Source organism: Brachyistius frenatus, unplaced genomic scaffold (assembly GCF_029030835.1).
Source record: "Brachyistius frenatus isolate BFR_SWC_R1_liver_20210118 unplaced genomic scaffold, ASM2903083v1 Contig_23, whole genome shotgun sequence".
NCBI lineage: Eukaryota > Metazoa > Chordata > Actinopteri > Embiotocidae > Brachyistius > Brachyistius frenatus.
In genome coordinates, this window is record NW_027210622.1 from 5,083,549 (window position 1) to 5,099,188 (window position 15,640).

The window sequence follows — 15,640 nt, forward strand, 5'->3', positions numbered from 1 at the left end:
ACGTTGTGGGTCACATGTCTGGAGCAGTCACATACATGGTTAAGAAAGAGCCATTCATGATTCACCCTATAATCCCCCACTGTTCAACCCCTCGGATTCTTAAGTGGTGCAGTGAGGGCCCAAAGGAAACAACCTCACATTCCTCGCTGATATAGTTTATTATTGGAAAAATAAGCCAGTCTAAATCATGACCATTGAAGAACACGGTGTGTTTGCCCATGTCGGAAAATGTAGGCGACGCTTACATAGAAAAAAAAACACTGTCCCTCCCATAACTGAGTCATTTTGAGTCCTTGCATATACAAAGACTGCTTTGAGTAGATTTTGTTGGACTTTTTTTTAAGGCTTTTTTAAATAACTTTTTTTTTCTCCTTTGCTCGCCCAGTAGTTATAAAAATGGATCTATGGCTCATTTACACTAAAAAGAAAACTAAACAAAATGCCCGATTCTCATCTGAAAATCTAAAAATAACATCAACAAACCAGACCAAGATCCTTACAGTCCTTTCCTGTCACTTGCTGTGCCCTGTGGTTAACAACTCCTTTTCAAAAGCCTGGAGTCACGTTGGTTTAAATAACTGTGTTTGAGGCCTGGGTGGGATCTTGAGCAATCGCAATATTCCTCAATGAAACATCCCAAAGTAGATGATGCAACTTACAGTAAGAGCATGTAGAAAGCCAGCTGAGGGCTGCGTTGCTGTCCTAATTAAAAACATAATTATGTTCATTTTGACTCTCTTCACTTTTGTGGGTCTAAAAGACAAAGACGTCGTGGGAGAGACCAAGGGGGCCTTGGCCACTGATCCTGGGTCACAGTGTGACTGTTACCGTGGGAACAGGAAGTACAAGTTATTGAGGATACAGACCATAACAGGCTAAAATAATCTAATCTTCTTTGGGATAGGGTGTGTGTGTGTGTGTGTGTGTGTGTGTGTGTGTGTGTGTGTGTGTGTGTGTGTGTGTGTGTGTGTGTGTGTGTGTGTGTGCGCGCATGATGCACAGAGAACATTCCATTTGTGTGTGACAGTGTTTGTATGTGTCTGTGTGCAACTGTTGTAGAATAACTTGTTGTTTGGCTTGTCAAATTAAATTAGACAGATCTGGACCTTATATTTTTATGACAACAGTGGAAAATATACACATTAGTGTTCACTGTGCACCATCTGGTCTTTGTTGTTTTGGTGGTCTTGTGTGGTTAAAAGGTTTATATGATCAGCATGGCCAGTTAGTCCTTAGACAACACTAATACATTATCATTTAAACAAATGTTTAAAAATAGATCAATCTCCATCCGCACAGTGGTCATAGCACCGTTTCACAACTAATCTCTGCCCAAACTAACACAATTAAAAAAAACAACAACAACCTATCAGTTGATATCATTTGCATTTTTCTCTATAATGTTTTAAGGTCTGGAACTTCCAAAGGGAAGTGCTCAGAGATGGCTTATGTAGTAATTTGGCGCTATATAAATACAATAAAATTGAATATCACATGACCATTCTGGGGATGCCATCCAAAATTGGTGATACACCGTATTTGGTGACCCATCAGATTCTGTGACCCGGACTGTTGGTTTGGTTGGCTAGGTTTAGGCATGAGTAGGGAGAAGGCTCGAATAAAAATATTAGAGAAGGTCACTGAATATGTCGGTTCACCAAACACAGCGACATCGGCGCTCCACTGTCGCAAATCATTCCAGTGTACCTTGTCTCCTGAAATCAACTGCACAACAGCTGCTTAGGTAGACAACACCTGAAGTTTGTTATCCATGTTGAATTAACTACCAGGACTTGAGGCAGGTGTCATGTTTTTTTTTTTTCTCCAGAGAAGGGTCACGTGATAGCGGTGTGATGACTCAGGGTGGGGAACACATACTGGCTGTTAATACTCAAATCAAGAGGTGAACGTGGAACGTGGTCACATCATCATTTTCTGAAGTCTCTGTTTCTGCCCAACTAGACGGGAACACAACCCCAGAGTTCAAACTGAATTCTGGTCTGAAGTGTTTTATATCTTCCCAGAACTCAATACACACTAGTATCCTGTTTTTAATATGTATATACAATATATATGCTCCATATATGCTGTGCCATTGATAAATAAATAAAATACATGTTTTTTATTCTAACTGAATTTAGATTTTTTTTTTTTTTTTTTTTTTTTTGCAAAAAGGATACAAACGTAAACAACCCTTTCCAAATAAGACCGTGACAGCACCACAAAATGGAGATTTCAATTTCTCAGAAAATCCCAGTGAGAAAATGTGAATCTTAAATGGTGACCTCATTCTGGACAAGCAGGCATAAACAAAAACTCCAATGAAGAAAAGCCATTCTCTCTGAGGTGTGGTTCTTATCCTTAATTCAGGATTTAAGGATGTGTTGCATGCTCTACAGATTGTGCAACTTTTTGCAAGAATGATTCATAATTTTGGGCTATAGAGATAAAAACTGACTTGATTTTCCTTCTAAAACCTTTTTTTTTTTCAGTTTGCAGTCGAACATCTCAACATCCTGTTTGGGCAGTAAATTCATCCCAGGAAGAAAAAAAAAAACATCCCACTTTTGTTAGGATATGTCAGAGAGTCAGGGACACAATTTACCTGCATCTCAACATGGATCAAAGCCTGGCAAGGTGGCAACAACAGCTGGATTCCATTTGTTTACTCTGGCTCCAACATATGGCCCATAACCCTATAACCATCTGCATCCGAGCACATTCCTCTATAGCCTTAAACTGTGTCGAGGAATGCACTCAGACATACCTACAATTACACATAGCCCTCCTACACCTACACAAGCCTATATTACAAACATGCAGCCGTGTAGAAAAATAAAATCGGCCTAATTTACCAAAATGTGCTCGACTTTGCTCGTTTCCGACCATTTTTGAAAGTCGGGGCTCAAATTCAGATTTGTGCTTAATGTTATCCAACAGAAAACTACACATATTCCTCATGAAAAGTCAGGATCTGACTTCACTGCTTCATCTTGGAAGATTCATTTGAAGTAATTTTAGAAGTGTTTGCATAAAAAAATGTTGTTGTTTTTTTTTAAAAAGGTTGGTACAGTGTAGATACTCCTAAATATTTACCATTTAGACTTTATCACATCCTCCCAACAAGCTTGACATTTTTCTAACGTCTTGATTCTTGGAAGTATCTGAGGACAGAGAAACATAATATTTATCCTCTTGTCTTGCTGTTTATGAGGAATGAATCTGGAGCTCGGACCAGACCCTGCGAGGGCCAAGATGGTGACGTACTACATCTACCCCCCTCCTCTTCCTCCCACCCTGAATCCTGCTAAACATATGCAGCCCTGGCGTTGATTCCTCCTGTACAGGTCCAGGAAAACGTGTTGTCCTTGGACACCGTTGCCACAGCAGCATCAGCAGGAAATACTTGAGACCGAGAGTAAGAAGATGAGGGGGCCAGGAGCCGTTTCATGAGGAGAGACCTCTGGATGGTTCTGTTTCCGCTCCGTGTTCGTTTGCACTTTGGGTCCAAATGTAACCTCCTATATACATTCATCACATATGCTGGTTCTATATCAAGTTCTGCATTTCATTACTGTTATCTTTTCTGATCCATAAACAGGCTCAATCAGCGATGTTAGCAAGTATGTAGAAAATGTTCGCGGCTGGACCTTCATGCAGTAAAGCTGGATAAGATCGCCACTTTTAAATATTCCCCTTCCCTTACAGTCTCAGTATGCAATGCAGTACAAATGTTTATAGAGCAATAAGACACAAGACAAGTCTTTAGGAAACTGTTTGACATTCCAGCCCACTCAGGAGGCCTACAGATCAGGAGACCTTCACTAGGAGGAGAAGAACATTCTTGGAAGGTGATGCATCCATTTAAAGATGCTCCTTGTATATGAGTAAATATGAATCTTGCCAGCAGTCACCAGTGGCAACATTTTTTTTTAAATATGGGGGAAAAAAACAAAAACATAAAAAAAACATCTGCTGCTGTGAAAGAAACAATAACGGACAAAGAGGTCTCCATCCATCATCTATACCCGGTGTAGGGAAAGGTCGCCAGTCCATCGCAGGGCCGACACATATACACAGAAACAAAGACCATCCGCGCTCTCATTCACGAATTAACCTGACATGCATGTCTTTACGTGGACTTGTAAATCTGTGTGCCTGTGGGAAGCTCCTACCTCAGCCAGCGAGGTTGCACAGTGGGTGATCAGAGGGGCCATCAGCTGGAGGGGCCCCGGTGGTCTCAGTTACAGAGGCCATCTCCACTCATGAGCCCCGAGCAAGATAAAGCAGCAGGCAGCTGAGCTACCCACGTTTGTCCGTAATTAATCAAGAGATTAGCATTTGGTGGAAGAAACTGGCTGACTGCCGGAGGCCACAAACATTTCTGAATGTGAGCTGGTACACATGCCAGTGTTTGATTGCAGGTTTTTAGCATGAAGCAGGATTTTAAGCACATAATCAGACAAATTAGCAGGTGGGAAAAGAAATCAGATGTAAAGGTGGTCTAAATTATGTGGAGCATGACAGTGCAAGTCATCAGCCACTGCCAGTGTGAAACTGACTTTCAAGGCAAACACAACATGCAGCAAGAGACACAGGTAAAGTCTTTAAAGATACATTACCCAAGTTCAACAAGCAGGCCGTTTGTACGTGATTACGCGGGAGGAGCAAAACGTATACATCTGTCACAAGAAGAAGAAGAAAATTCACCTGAAGGTTAAAAGTCACGAACATGACTCACCTCTGTCCCGACCACGGGGTGGCAAACTTGTCAAACTCACTTCTTCTGCATGAGGTTCGTTTTCTGTCTGCGATGCTTCAGTCGTCGTGTAATAGTCAGATGTCCTGCCACTGAGAGACCTGCGTGGACCCAACTATTCATCTGCAATTACTGACAGACAACAGTTACTCCATAACTCCAGCATACGGCGCCAAATTCCACGTGTGAGTCCCACACCCACGAGCACACCAGTCAACCGGCCGCTGTGCTGCATTCAAGGCACCATGTAACTTTTAAAGTCCATTATGGAATCAACTACAATCTGGTTTATACATGTATATCGAGCCTATTACAGATACGGAAAGCATTATAACTCATAGATATATCAAAAGAGTTGCTGCAGGCTTTTTTTTTTTTCTTTTTTTTGCGATTATGTTACTCAACTGACAGAGGAAAGACGAAAAAAAAAAAGGTTCTCATCCACAAACCGGTTTCAGTTCTTGGACTTTTTTTTTTTTTTTTTAATCTAATCTTAGATTTTTGATGAGATAATAAGTCAAATAAAATATTCGTCAAAAAAAGTAACTAAAGCCATCCAATAATTGTCGTGGAAAAAGTACAGTATTTCCTACTGAGATGTAGAAAGTAGCATCGAAGGGAAATACTCAATTAAAGTAGCATACACGTATCTCAAAGCTGTACTTAAGCACAGTACCTACAAAACATGAATGTTAGGGATAGGATATCTGCAGTTTTAACTAAGTGGCAAAAAAAAAAAAAAAAAAAAAAAGGCTGAATAAAAATGTTATGAGAACTTTTTCCATCATGATTGAAAGACTAGAAATTCTGATATTTTTGATTTCCACTGAACGCAGCACACCAAATTTGACTTCTTTCTTCCGCATTTACCTGTCGCTCCAAGGACTTCTGCAATTGGGCGGCTGTCGAAGAAACGAACACGGCATAAACAAATCTGTACAGATTTCATGTTCTTCTTCCGGCCATCGAGCGAAAGAATTGATAAAGGAAAAAGGGAAATGAGCGGAAGAAACGGAAAAGCCGAATGAAGTAAAAAAAAAAAAAAAAAAAAAAGACTTCAAGTTTTGTTGAAGTTGTAACTCTCCTCGTTCACAATGGGATGTTGTGGCAGCACAGAGGTAAGCTGGCTAAAAGAGGCTAATTTATAGTTTGAAAACCGGAACAGGAGACGATGTTTGAATGCTGTGTGAAACTGTTAACGTCACTTCTTCAGCAGGAGCAGCTGCTTCTTTTACGACTGCAGCAACAACAACAACAACAACAACAACAGTAGCTGCTTGTTTTGTTCTGCAGGGTGTCGCAGCAGCAGGGAAGCTGCTTCAGAGCTCTCTGAACGCAAACAGCTGTGAGGATAACAGCTCCCGTCTTATGTCTCATTTATGCCTTGGCAGAGTAAACGGGACTGGAAACCGCTGGAGGAGCGCAGCTGCACGGATATACCATGGCTCATCGTATTTACGCTGTTTTGCATTGGGATGGTAAGTCTGCAGGTCTAAAGTCAAAACTAATGCCAGCCTTCGCGGGGATACTAAAGATTTGGGTTTCTGCTGCTGAACTGCTGTGTTGTTACGAGAGCAAAGCAGGAGAGGGAGTTTCATAAAGGTAGAAATTAAAGCAGGGTTCTCTTGACATGTACTCGATGTTATGAGGACAGGAATCATTGCTGGGCTGTTGTTGGACTGCATCGCTTTATTGTACTTGATGCATTTAACAATGGAGTGTATTTCTGCATGACTGTGCATGACATGCTTGCATGTTATATTATCCAGTTGATGAGTTGGAGATCAGTGAAGTGTTTTTGTTTTTGTTTTTTAAATTAAAACAGCACTGCAAACAAAACAAACAAAAAAAAAAACAAAATCGAGGTTCAGTTTATACTGCCTTAAATTCATGGCTGTGTTTGTTATACTAAGAGGTGTTTTTAACATTTATAGTCAGCCCTTATTGGTATTCTTTGGGTGGACACACTCATTGAACCTTTTAGAGGGCGGCTCTCATTTACAATGATGCCAAGATTGCACGTGAAAGAAAAACAAACAAACAAACGAACAACAACAGAGATTCGTGTATACATTAATCCACAAAATCAGGTAAAGCAGTCGCACACAGGCAGTGGCAGGTTATCAGTTAGAGGACGGAGAGTATTCAGTTTTGGGTCACATTGCAGGAGATTACATGAGTTTGTGGGACTGACACTAAAAACAGTCTTTCCAAGCTCAAGGTACCTGAAGAGCTAGCTGGTCATTGGTTGGGGTTAGAAGTGGAACAGAGTCCCAGTACAGTTCATATTCTTCATTTCTCACTATATTACAATGTGTTACAACAGCACCCCAAACTACAACCCTTCAGAAGAATCCTAAAGTTGAATCAACACCTTTGAACTAAAACTGAACAATGATACCTTTATGCAGGGAGGAGTTACTGCAAGAGTTAGTTACGATGGGTATATTAGAAAAGTGTAGTGCAGGTTATAAACACGTGTAAGAAATATAAGACGTTTGGTGACTCTTAGACCAGCAGTGACAAACAAGGTAAAGAGTTAAATAACAACTAGTTTGAAATAAGATTAAAAAAAAAAAACATGGTATAACAATCAAAACTGTTAATAAGCAAAATCAAAGAGGAGGACGTTATTTATTAATATGACAAATTAAAAATACTGTTTTTGTTCTCGACTTTGTCACAGATAACCTATTGAAAGTGACTGCTCGGTGCCATTTGCTTATCGATATACTAAATGTTTTCTTTTACCCGTTGATAGTTAATATTAACTTTAGGAATGTGTGTCGTCTGCAGGCATGTATTTGTGGCTTTTCCATCGCAACAGGAGGTGCCTCCAGGATGATGTCAGGATATGACAGTTATGGCAACACCTGTGGTCGGAATAACACCAAGATCGAGGGAGTCCCCCTCAGTGGCCGGGACATGACGGAGAACAAGTGAGTCGGATTTGTTTACAAAAGACTTAACATGTGGCGTAGAGGTTTATTCACATCTCTCTCAGCGATACAGATACATGCTCACGTCGTCACCTGCTACTTAAACTCTTCATATTCCTGGGTGAATAGTTGATTAGCATATCTCCCTTTAGATAATGTGCCCAAAGACCGTCTAAGTTAATGGGATATTTTTATCATTTGCCTTTGAAGTCTTTGATTATATTCCTCCTTTCTGGGCTGTGTCTTTCCATCAGCATGCAGCTTTCAGGCCCAGTTTTACCGAAACAATGGGTCATGCTTTATTGATGGGCTGATTGCCCATGGAGGCTTTGAATAAAAGGCGTTTCTGCCACAAAGAAGGATCTGTCCGCCGGGATTGCAAATGTCACCATCTTCCATTTTCGGCTCAAGACAGAACAGTCCCGACTGGCGCAGTAATGACCAAACATACTGATATTCTCATCAGAGGGAAAGGTGTTTCTTATTTTGGAGTAAATGGTGTGGCAGCACTTTTATATTGAGCACTTCATTAATAATAAATCCCATCATTTTTCTTTCTTTCTTTTAGGTATGTTTTCTTTCTAGACCCTTGCAACCTCGACTTAATTAACAGGAAGATCAAGTCCGTTGCCCTGTGTGTCTCCAGATGTCCAGCGACTGAGCTGAAGACATACAGCGACTTAAAGCAGTTTGCTCTTAATAATGGTGAGAAAAATGCACAAATATTTTAGAGAGAACGTGGTTCACTTTATTAACTGAGGGTTTATTGATATTTATGACATGAATGCAATCATACTTACTCGCAGACAGATTTTGAAATATTTCACCGAAGCTGAACTTGTAATGTATTTTTTGGTTATCCTGTTGTCAGGCTCTCATCTCTGCTCCTATGATATTTCTGCTACAAGATACCCAAGCCATGGAGAGAGGTTCACAAAATGTCCGAAACTCCCCATTCTGCCGAGGTAATCAATTATATCCTTTAAAATTTAGAATTTAAAACTAGCTCGTAAACGAGACACTTATTTCTCAATTTTTCCCAACTTTTTAAGAAGCCAATCTAATTCGAACTTGTCGAGAGTTTAGTGAAACAGATGTGGTCACGGTATGTTTCAACTAGCTCAGCAAGTAACAGTGATGTTTATGTCTGTTGTGTTTAAGGGGGAAAGTGGTATGTTTTTCAGCATTAATGTACTTTCCATTTTATAATGAATTTTGGAATCATTTCACTTTAATTCAGCCACTCATACTTCATTTGATTTAGAAGTTATATTTACCGTAGCCTTACTTACACGTACATATTCCAGGACCAGAAAAGGATCAAATAGATAATAGAGATACAGACAGTGTGCCATCGTCCATAGCTATCTGCCTCATTAGAAATAAATGAAGCTGAATTCTTCCTCTTTTTCATGTTTGTAGTAAGGCGGTCCCGCTGCTCCGCCGCTGTATTCCTGTGGATCTCAGCTGCTACGCTGAGTTTGCCCAGGCGTTTGTCACGTTTGTCACTGACAACACGGTACTGCGTCGGGTCATCGGAGGGGTGATGGCCAGCAAGGAGATCATCATGGGCCTGTGTGTGCTGGCTTTAGGTATAACGCATGTTTGCGTCTAATGTACAACATGAATGTGGATATTTTAGATGATTAATGGGTTCATTTTATTCCAAAGAAAACCTGCTGGTATGTTTTGATGTTGTCTGCTGCCCCACTGCACAGCTTTACTTTCTCATGGGGAATCAGTGGGAAGGAAACTGACAGGAGGAGAAGCTATTTTTGTCATTAAAATAAAAACAGGAAATGTCTGAGTAGTTACAGCCATTGTATACTCTGAAGTTCAGCCCACAGGCATTTATTTAAGGTCTGCTCTAACTCCTCCCCTTGGTACAGGAAAACAGACAGAACTGATCCCGTGACAGTTTTATACATCTTTCGTCTCAATTATTTGATCTGCCTGGTTTGGGTAATGTGGTTGTCAAGGCGATATGATTTAAAGCAGGGCATTCTTTTCTTTTCTGGGATGTTTTGGCTTTTCTCTTTTCTCACTTTCTTGTTTTACTGTTTTAATGAAGTGCAAACAGCTTTAAGTGCATTGAGGTTTATTTATGTTGCAGCATTTTTAAACTGCTTTTTATTCATCCACAAAATGAAATAACCACTTTTGAATGGACTTTTTTTGTTTTACTTGTTTTACTTACCCATGTGATGCACTGTGTTTTCTCTGATGCAGTTCTCTCCTTGATCATGATGGCTGTTATTCGTTACATCTCCAAAGTCCTGGTGTGGATTCTAACAGTTCTGGTCATCATCGGCTCTATCGGTAACCTCTTTTATTCTCGCACTCTATATTAATAAAACAAGTATATTGTGTTTTGTGTTCAGTTTATATTTAGATTGTTTCTGCTGACGCTGCACATGTGCATGTGATCGTTTTACAGGCGGGACAGGCGTTCTGTGGTACCTGTACGTAGACCACAGGAACGCTCTTAATAATAACACCACATCAGTCTTTGGGAGAGAGGTGGCCTCAGACAATGTGAAGGCCTTGCTTGTGTTTTCAATTGGCGCTACAATTTTCACGGTATGTCTGCATGCACACCTCTGTATGTGGCCGTGCTTTTGTACATGAAAACAGTCTGTATTGTGTATAATCCAGAGTTTTGACTCGACTCTTTTTTGTGCCATTTGTTTCCCAGTGTGACAGAAAATATCCGCATGTTTAAATTCTATCCTCAAACAGGAGCAGCTCCTTTTAATGATCGCAGTTGATTACAAAATGAATGACCCTGTCACCCTTCAGGTTGTACTCCTGCTAGTGATGTTCATCTTGAGGAAGCGTGTGGCTCTGACCATCTCCCTGTTCCATGTGGCGGGTAAAGTGTTCATCCATCTTCCCCTGCTGGTCCTGCAGCCTTTCTGGACCTTCCTCTGCCTCATGCTCTTCTGGGTCTACTGGATCGCTGTGCTCCTCTCCCTCGGGACCACAGGTCAGGCGAAGGGCTCGTTTGCTAATTTGTTTCCGTGAATGTTTAACATATTCACAATTCAGAATGCTTTTGCGTCTGTTTGTATTTGGTCCACAACAGTGTCATTGCAACACACAGTTGTGTTAGAGACACTGCTCCCAAACAAGCAGAATAATAAGTTGTGGCATTTTGTTTTTGCTCCGTGGCATGACTGAACTCCCACATCGGAAATTGTGTGCCAGTCTCGTGATTTGGAGAATGGACTCAAAGAACAGCTTCTCTCTTCATCTCCCACTTCTCTTTTGTACAGTTGATTTTTAAGAAGAATTTAAAACAAAAGGCCCATACAAGAGAGGGCATAACTTCACATTTTCTTGCTTTTGTTGTTTGCTGTTTTTTAAGATGGTTTGTAAAAACCAACACACCATCAAGTCAAGCATTGCCAATGTAATTGTGTTGGTTAGATTAGTTTAATGGAATGGTTGCATTTATTTTAAAAATAAATTATACTTTGATCTTCCTGAGTTAAAAAAAAAAAAAAAAAGGATCGCTTTGGAGGGAAGGGAATTCATCAAATATGCTATATTTGGAGTGCATGTTAGTTAGTGCCCAGTAGAGTTTAGACATTACCTGCAATGATGTGCTGTAGACATCATAAAACAATTGAAGAAGTGATGAAAAAGTGAAGCACGATGCACAAAAACAACCAGAAAAGTAGCGAGTGGTGTAACATGGATGCAAAGGTTTGGTGTCTATTTACTTGTAAAATACCACATTTGAAACGTTGAACCAGAAATTGTATTTCCTCACAGGGACGCCAGTAAAGAACAACTCTACAAGTGCGGTTGAATATCACATGCAGGGGCCTCTTCAGTACATGGTGTGGTATCACGCTGTGGGTCTTATCTGGATCAGTGAGTTCATTCTTGCCTTCCAGCAGATGACCATCGCTGGTGCTGTTGTCACCTACTATTTCACTAGGTACGACAATAACTATTTGAATTTTATCGCATGAAAAGCTTCATTTGCTGTCTTGTTTATTTTTATTCAGTTTAGATGCCGTGTGATTGATTGATTTCATTAATGTCTTCTTAATGTATGTGATTAACTTTAGGAATAAATCCCAGATGCCCGCAACACCCATCCTTTCTTCCATGATCCGTACCATCCGCTACCACCTGGGTACTCTGGCCAAAGGCTCCTTCATCATCACGCTTGTCAAGATCCCTCGGCTCATCCTAACATACATCCACAGCCAGCTCAAAGGAAAAGTAATCTACAACATTACTTTTGTATAAGTTTACAATTTTGACCTATATGTTGTTGGTTTTTTTTTTTATAGATTTTTACCGACATTGTTGTTGATATTGTTTAACCGGTGTAAATCTCTTTATTTCTCATAGGAAAACGCCTGTGCTCGTTGCATGCTGAAAGCCTGTGTCTGCTGTTTGTGGTGTCTCGAGAAGTGTTTAGCATACTTGAATCAAGTAAGTAATGTCATGTTGGTGAAGTGTATACAGTGTACACGAGAGTGTTTACGGTCTAAATTTCCATGTCACATCCTTTCAGAACGCTTACACTGCAACAGCCATCAACAGCACCAGTTTCTGCAGCTCGGCCCGTGACGCTTTCATCATCCTGGTGGAGAATGCGCTCCGAGTGGCCGCCATTAACACTGTGGGCGACTTCATCCTCTTCTTAGGAAAGGTACCGCACTGATACATATTCTGACGCGTTGTCCCCTGAAACCGTTTCGGGGTCTTTTAATGTGTGGTAGTCCAAAATGTTTTACCTTGAAGTGTCTCAAATCAACATGTTACGTTATCAGCTTACAAGGTGGTGCTACTATACATTTGCTTGTGCTGCCCCCAAGTGGCCAAGACGGTGTAATGTTTTCTAACCAGCCTTGTGTCTACAATGTCAGGTTCTTGTAGTGTCCTGCACGGGTTTTGCCGGCATCCTGGCTCTGAACTACCAGAGAGAGTACACGGTGTGGGTGCTGCCTCTCCTCATCGCCTGTATGTTTGCCTTCCTGGTGGCCCACTGCTTCCTCTCTGTGTTTGAGAATGTGGTCGATGTCCTCTTCCTCTGCTTCGCTGTGGACACAAAGTATAACGATGGCAGTCCTGGGCGCGAGTACTACATGGAGAAGTCCTTAATGGTGAGACAGGAGATTGTCCTCTACATAGGGGTTATTGCTATTTTTCTGCAGTGATTTAATTTTCTAAACGTTGAGCTTTATTTGAACCGAGTTGTTGGAGTAAGTCTAATTTCTTTACTGTGAGAATCAAATACATAATTTAAAATAATTAGAGCATTTTGGCCTGTAGTCCCAGTGCTTTCTTGTTCTTTACCATGCCCCTTTTAATTTCTTAGCAAGTTACAGGAACCATATTTATTTAAGTAAATTGAGATTTAAATATTTTTTCAATAACAATGTGTTTCCCTTCTCAGGAATTTGTTGAGAACAGTAAGAAAATGGGTCGGTACAAGCCAGGTGATGGAGATGGACGGGAGATGAAGTCTATGGTAAAATAAATGGTGAAATAATTGCAGTCCTACCAGTGTGGTGTAACCTGGTATATTTCAAATAGAAAGCAAATACTGACTTGTGAAATGTGTAATAATACATTTTAAACTGGATTCATCTCTTTTACCTTATAAAAAGCTGCAACTGTTGCTTAATACGATGCTTTTTTTGTTTTTGAATGATGGCTGATGACAGAGTGGGTCATTTCTTGTCTTGCAGGCACGTGGAGCTACTTTCGCTTGACCAAGTGTCAGAAACCACTAAAAATCCTCAGAATCTTAACTCAGAGCAGCTTTACACTACAGGGACATCAGTAAGATAACAAAGCTGTTTGTACAGAAGCTTTGACTAAAGATGCACTGGGTCTTACTGCTTATTTTTTAAGAAAGAGCATTTACAAATTTAATGTATGACATCATTGTCATATGGCAAACACTCTTTTTTTACCTCATAGACTTGAGTTTTCTCTTTTATTCCATTTTAAAATAATATGAATGATTTAACATGGTTTAACATGTTCGGTTTTCTTTTTTTACAAAAGTAAGGTTCGCTGCCGTTTGAAAGGTTGAGTGTACATTTACAAAAAGATATCTAACTTTGTTTTGTTTAAAATCATGTTTTTGACTTGATAATGTCTGATTGATAATGGTTTTAATAGCTGTCACATTAAGTTCAAATACTGTACAATGGAAAAATAATTAAGTATTTCATATATTCAGGGCATTCAGGCACAGTGGTGCAGTGGTTAGCATTGTCACCTCACAGCAAAAGGGTTGCAGGTTAGATTTCTGTGTGGACTTTGCATGTTCTTCCTGTACCTGCGTGGGTTCTCTCCGGGTACTCCAGCTTCCTCCCACCATCCAAAAACACTCAGGTTAATTGGTGATTAAAAAAAAAATTGCCCTTAGGTCTGAATGGCAGCTTGAATGGTCTTTGTTTCTGTCTGTCTCTGTGTGTTGGCCCTGTGATAGACTGGTGACACGTCCAGGATCTACCCCGCCTTCGCCCAAAGTGAGCTGGGATAGGCTCCCCTGTAAAGCGGGTATAGACAATGGATGGATGGATATTTCATATATTCTAAAAGGTGTTGTACATATTATTATACCCTCCTTGTTATTATTCAAAAACTTAAATTTATTAAAGAAATTAAATGAAAGTAAGTGAATTGAGTAAAGAAGGCCTGATTTTTTTGTAGGAATGATCCATAAGCAAAAATTAAAAAAAGAACATAAGATTTAAAAAAGTAGTAGTAACCAGTTTTTTCAAGAGATTTCATTGTTAAACAAAACACAAATTTAGGAAATACAAATATTACGGATTTCCTGTGCCTTTTATTCTCCTAAACAGGAATATAAATAACAAAAACAGTAACTGAGAACAAACTGTTAGACAATGAAGCACTAATATAAACAAACAGGGAGGTAGCTTTGCTCTAAATATTCAGCTGGGTGCTTACTTTAACCACCGGAGGGCAGCAAATCCTATAAAATGGATGACATTTCCCACTTGCAAATTCTCAGGAGGTGAAATGCCCTCCAAAAATAATGAGCACAAAATCACTTATAAGTAGTAGTGTTCTCCAAATCCACTTACAGAAAATAAATGATGAGGACCTTTTGATTTGATCTGTTTTTACACACCAGTTCATATTTCATGATGTCATTTTTATTTGATTGAGAACAGATGAAACTTAAATGAAATACAGTTTTGATTTGATTTGTTACAACTGAATTGAATATGTTTCTCCACATATATTTCCTGTATTTTTGGCAGTATATCAAGAAAATGTTTTTAACATATATTTTAAATATGTGCTGTCTCTCAGACAGTGAGACAATGTGTTGTACATGTTACAATATATAGACATTATTCTAAAATAAATAAAGATGCCTATAATTAGCAGGTTTTACCTTTCAAATTTACAGGCAAATAATTGAAGTTAGGACACTTTGTAGATTAAATATGTCATTACCATTGAAGCAGACCATTCTGCAATAAATCTGTTTTCCCCTGAGTGTGTCCTTAGTTTATTGATGTATAGATTACTGGCTCATCCCCTCCAAAAGTGGAAAATCAAGCCACTAAGCAGTTAGAAGGTATTGATGGGAAAGCTCTCTGCACTGCAGGCCACCTCCATAAAACACAGGAATCCAGAGAAAAACAGCTCGATGGTGGATGGTAAGTCACTGTGAAGTGAGTTCTGTAATACAGACAGCACACTAACCATTCCTGGAAGCCTGTTGATAAACTTGATAAAAAAGAAAACACAGATTTACAGGTTTTGTTTTGTAATTGATGAATAATTATGATCCTCATGTGAGTTGATTGATGCAAATGAATCACTTTTCCCTCGTTATTACAGCTACACCCTCTCACATTTTACAAATATTATGAGGTAAGATGATAGAGATGAGACTTTTTTTTAAATTAGAAAATATTTTAGTGAC

General features: G+C 39.6%; 1 protein-coding gene across 2 annotated transcripts; it reads left to right on the forward strand.

Annotated features, from left to right (window-relative positions):
* Positions 1–5,620: 5,620 nt before the first annotated feature.
* slc44a1a (solute carrier family 44 member 1a) lies at positions 5,621–15,207 on the forward strand. 2 transcript variants are annotated; one of them, XM_069697514.1, is made up of 16 exons: positions 5,621–5,877; positions 6,151–6,237; positions 7,556–7,698; positions 8,267–8,403; positions 8,570–8,663; positions 9,121–9,290; positions 9,928–10,017; positions 10,136–10,278; positions 10,498–10,684; positions 11,476–11,644; positions 11,778–11,934; positions 12,067–12,150; positions 12,233–12,370; positions 12,588–12,824; positions 13,118–13,204; positions 13,413–15,207. In XM_069697514.1, the coding sequence occupies exons 1-15, from the start codon at positions 5,854–5,856 to the stop codon at positions 13,199–13,201; spliced, it is 1,944 nt and encodes a 647-aa protein (XP_069553615.1). In that variant the 5' UTR covers positions 5,621–5,853; the 3' UTR covers positions 13,202–13,204; positions 13,413–15,207. The 2 variants fall into 2 exon arrangements, with proteins under 2 accessions (XP_069553615.1, XP_069553614.1); XM_069697513.1 differs by having other exon boundaries at positions 5,622–5,877; positions 13,118–13,192.
* The last annotated feature ends 433 nt before the right edge of the window (positions 15,208–15,640 follow it).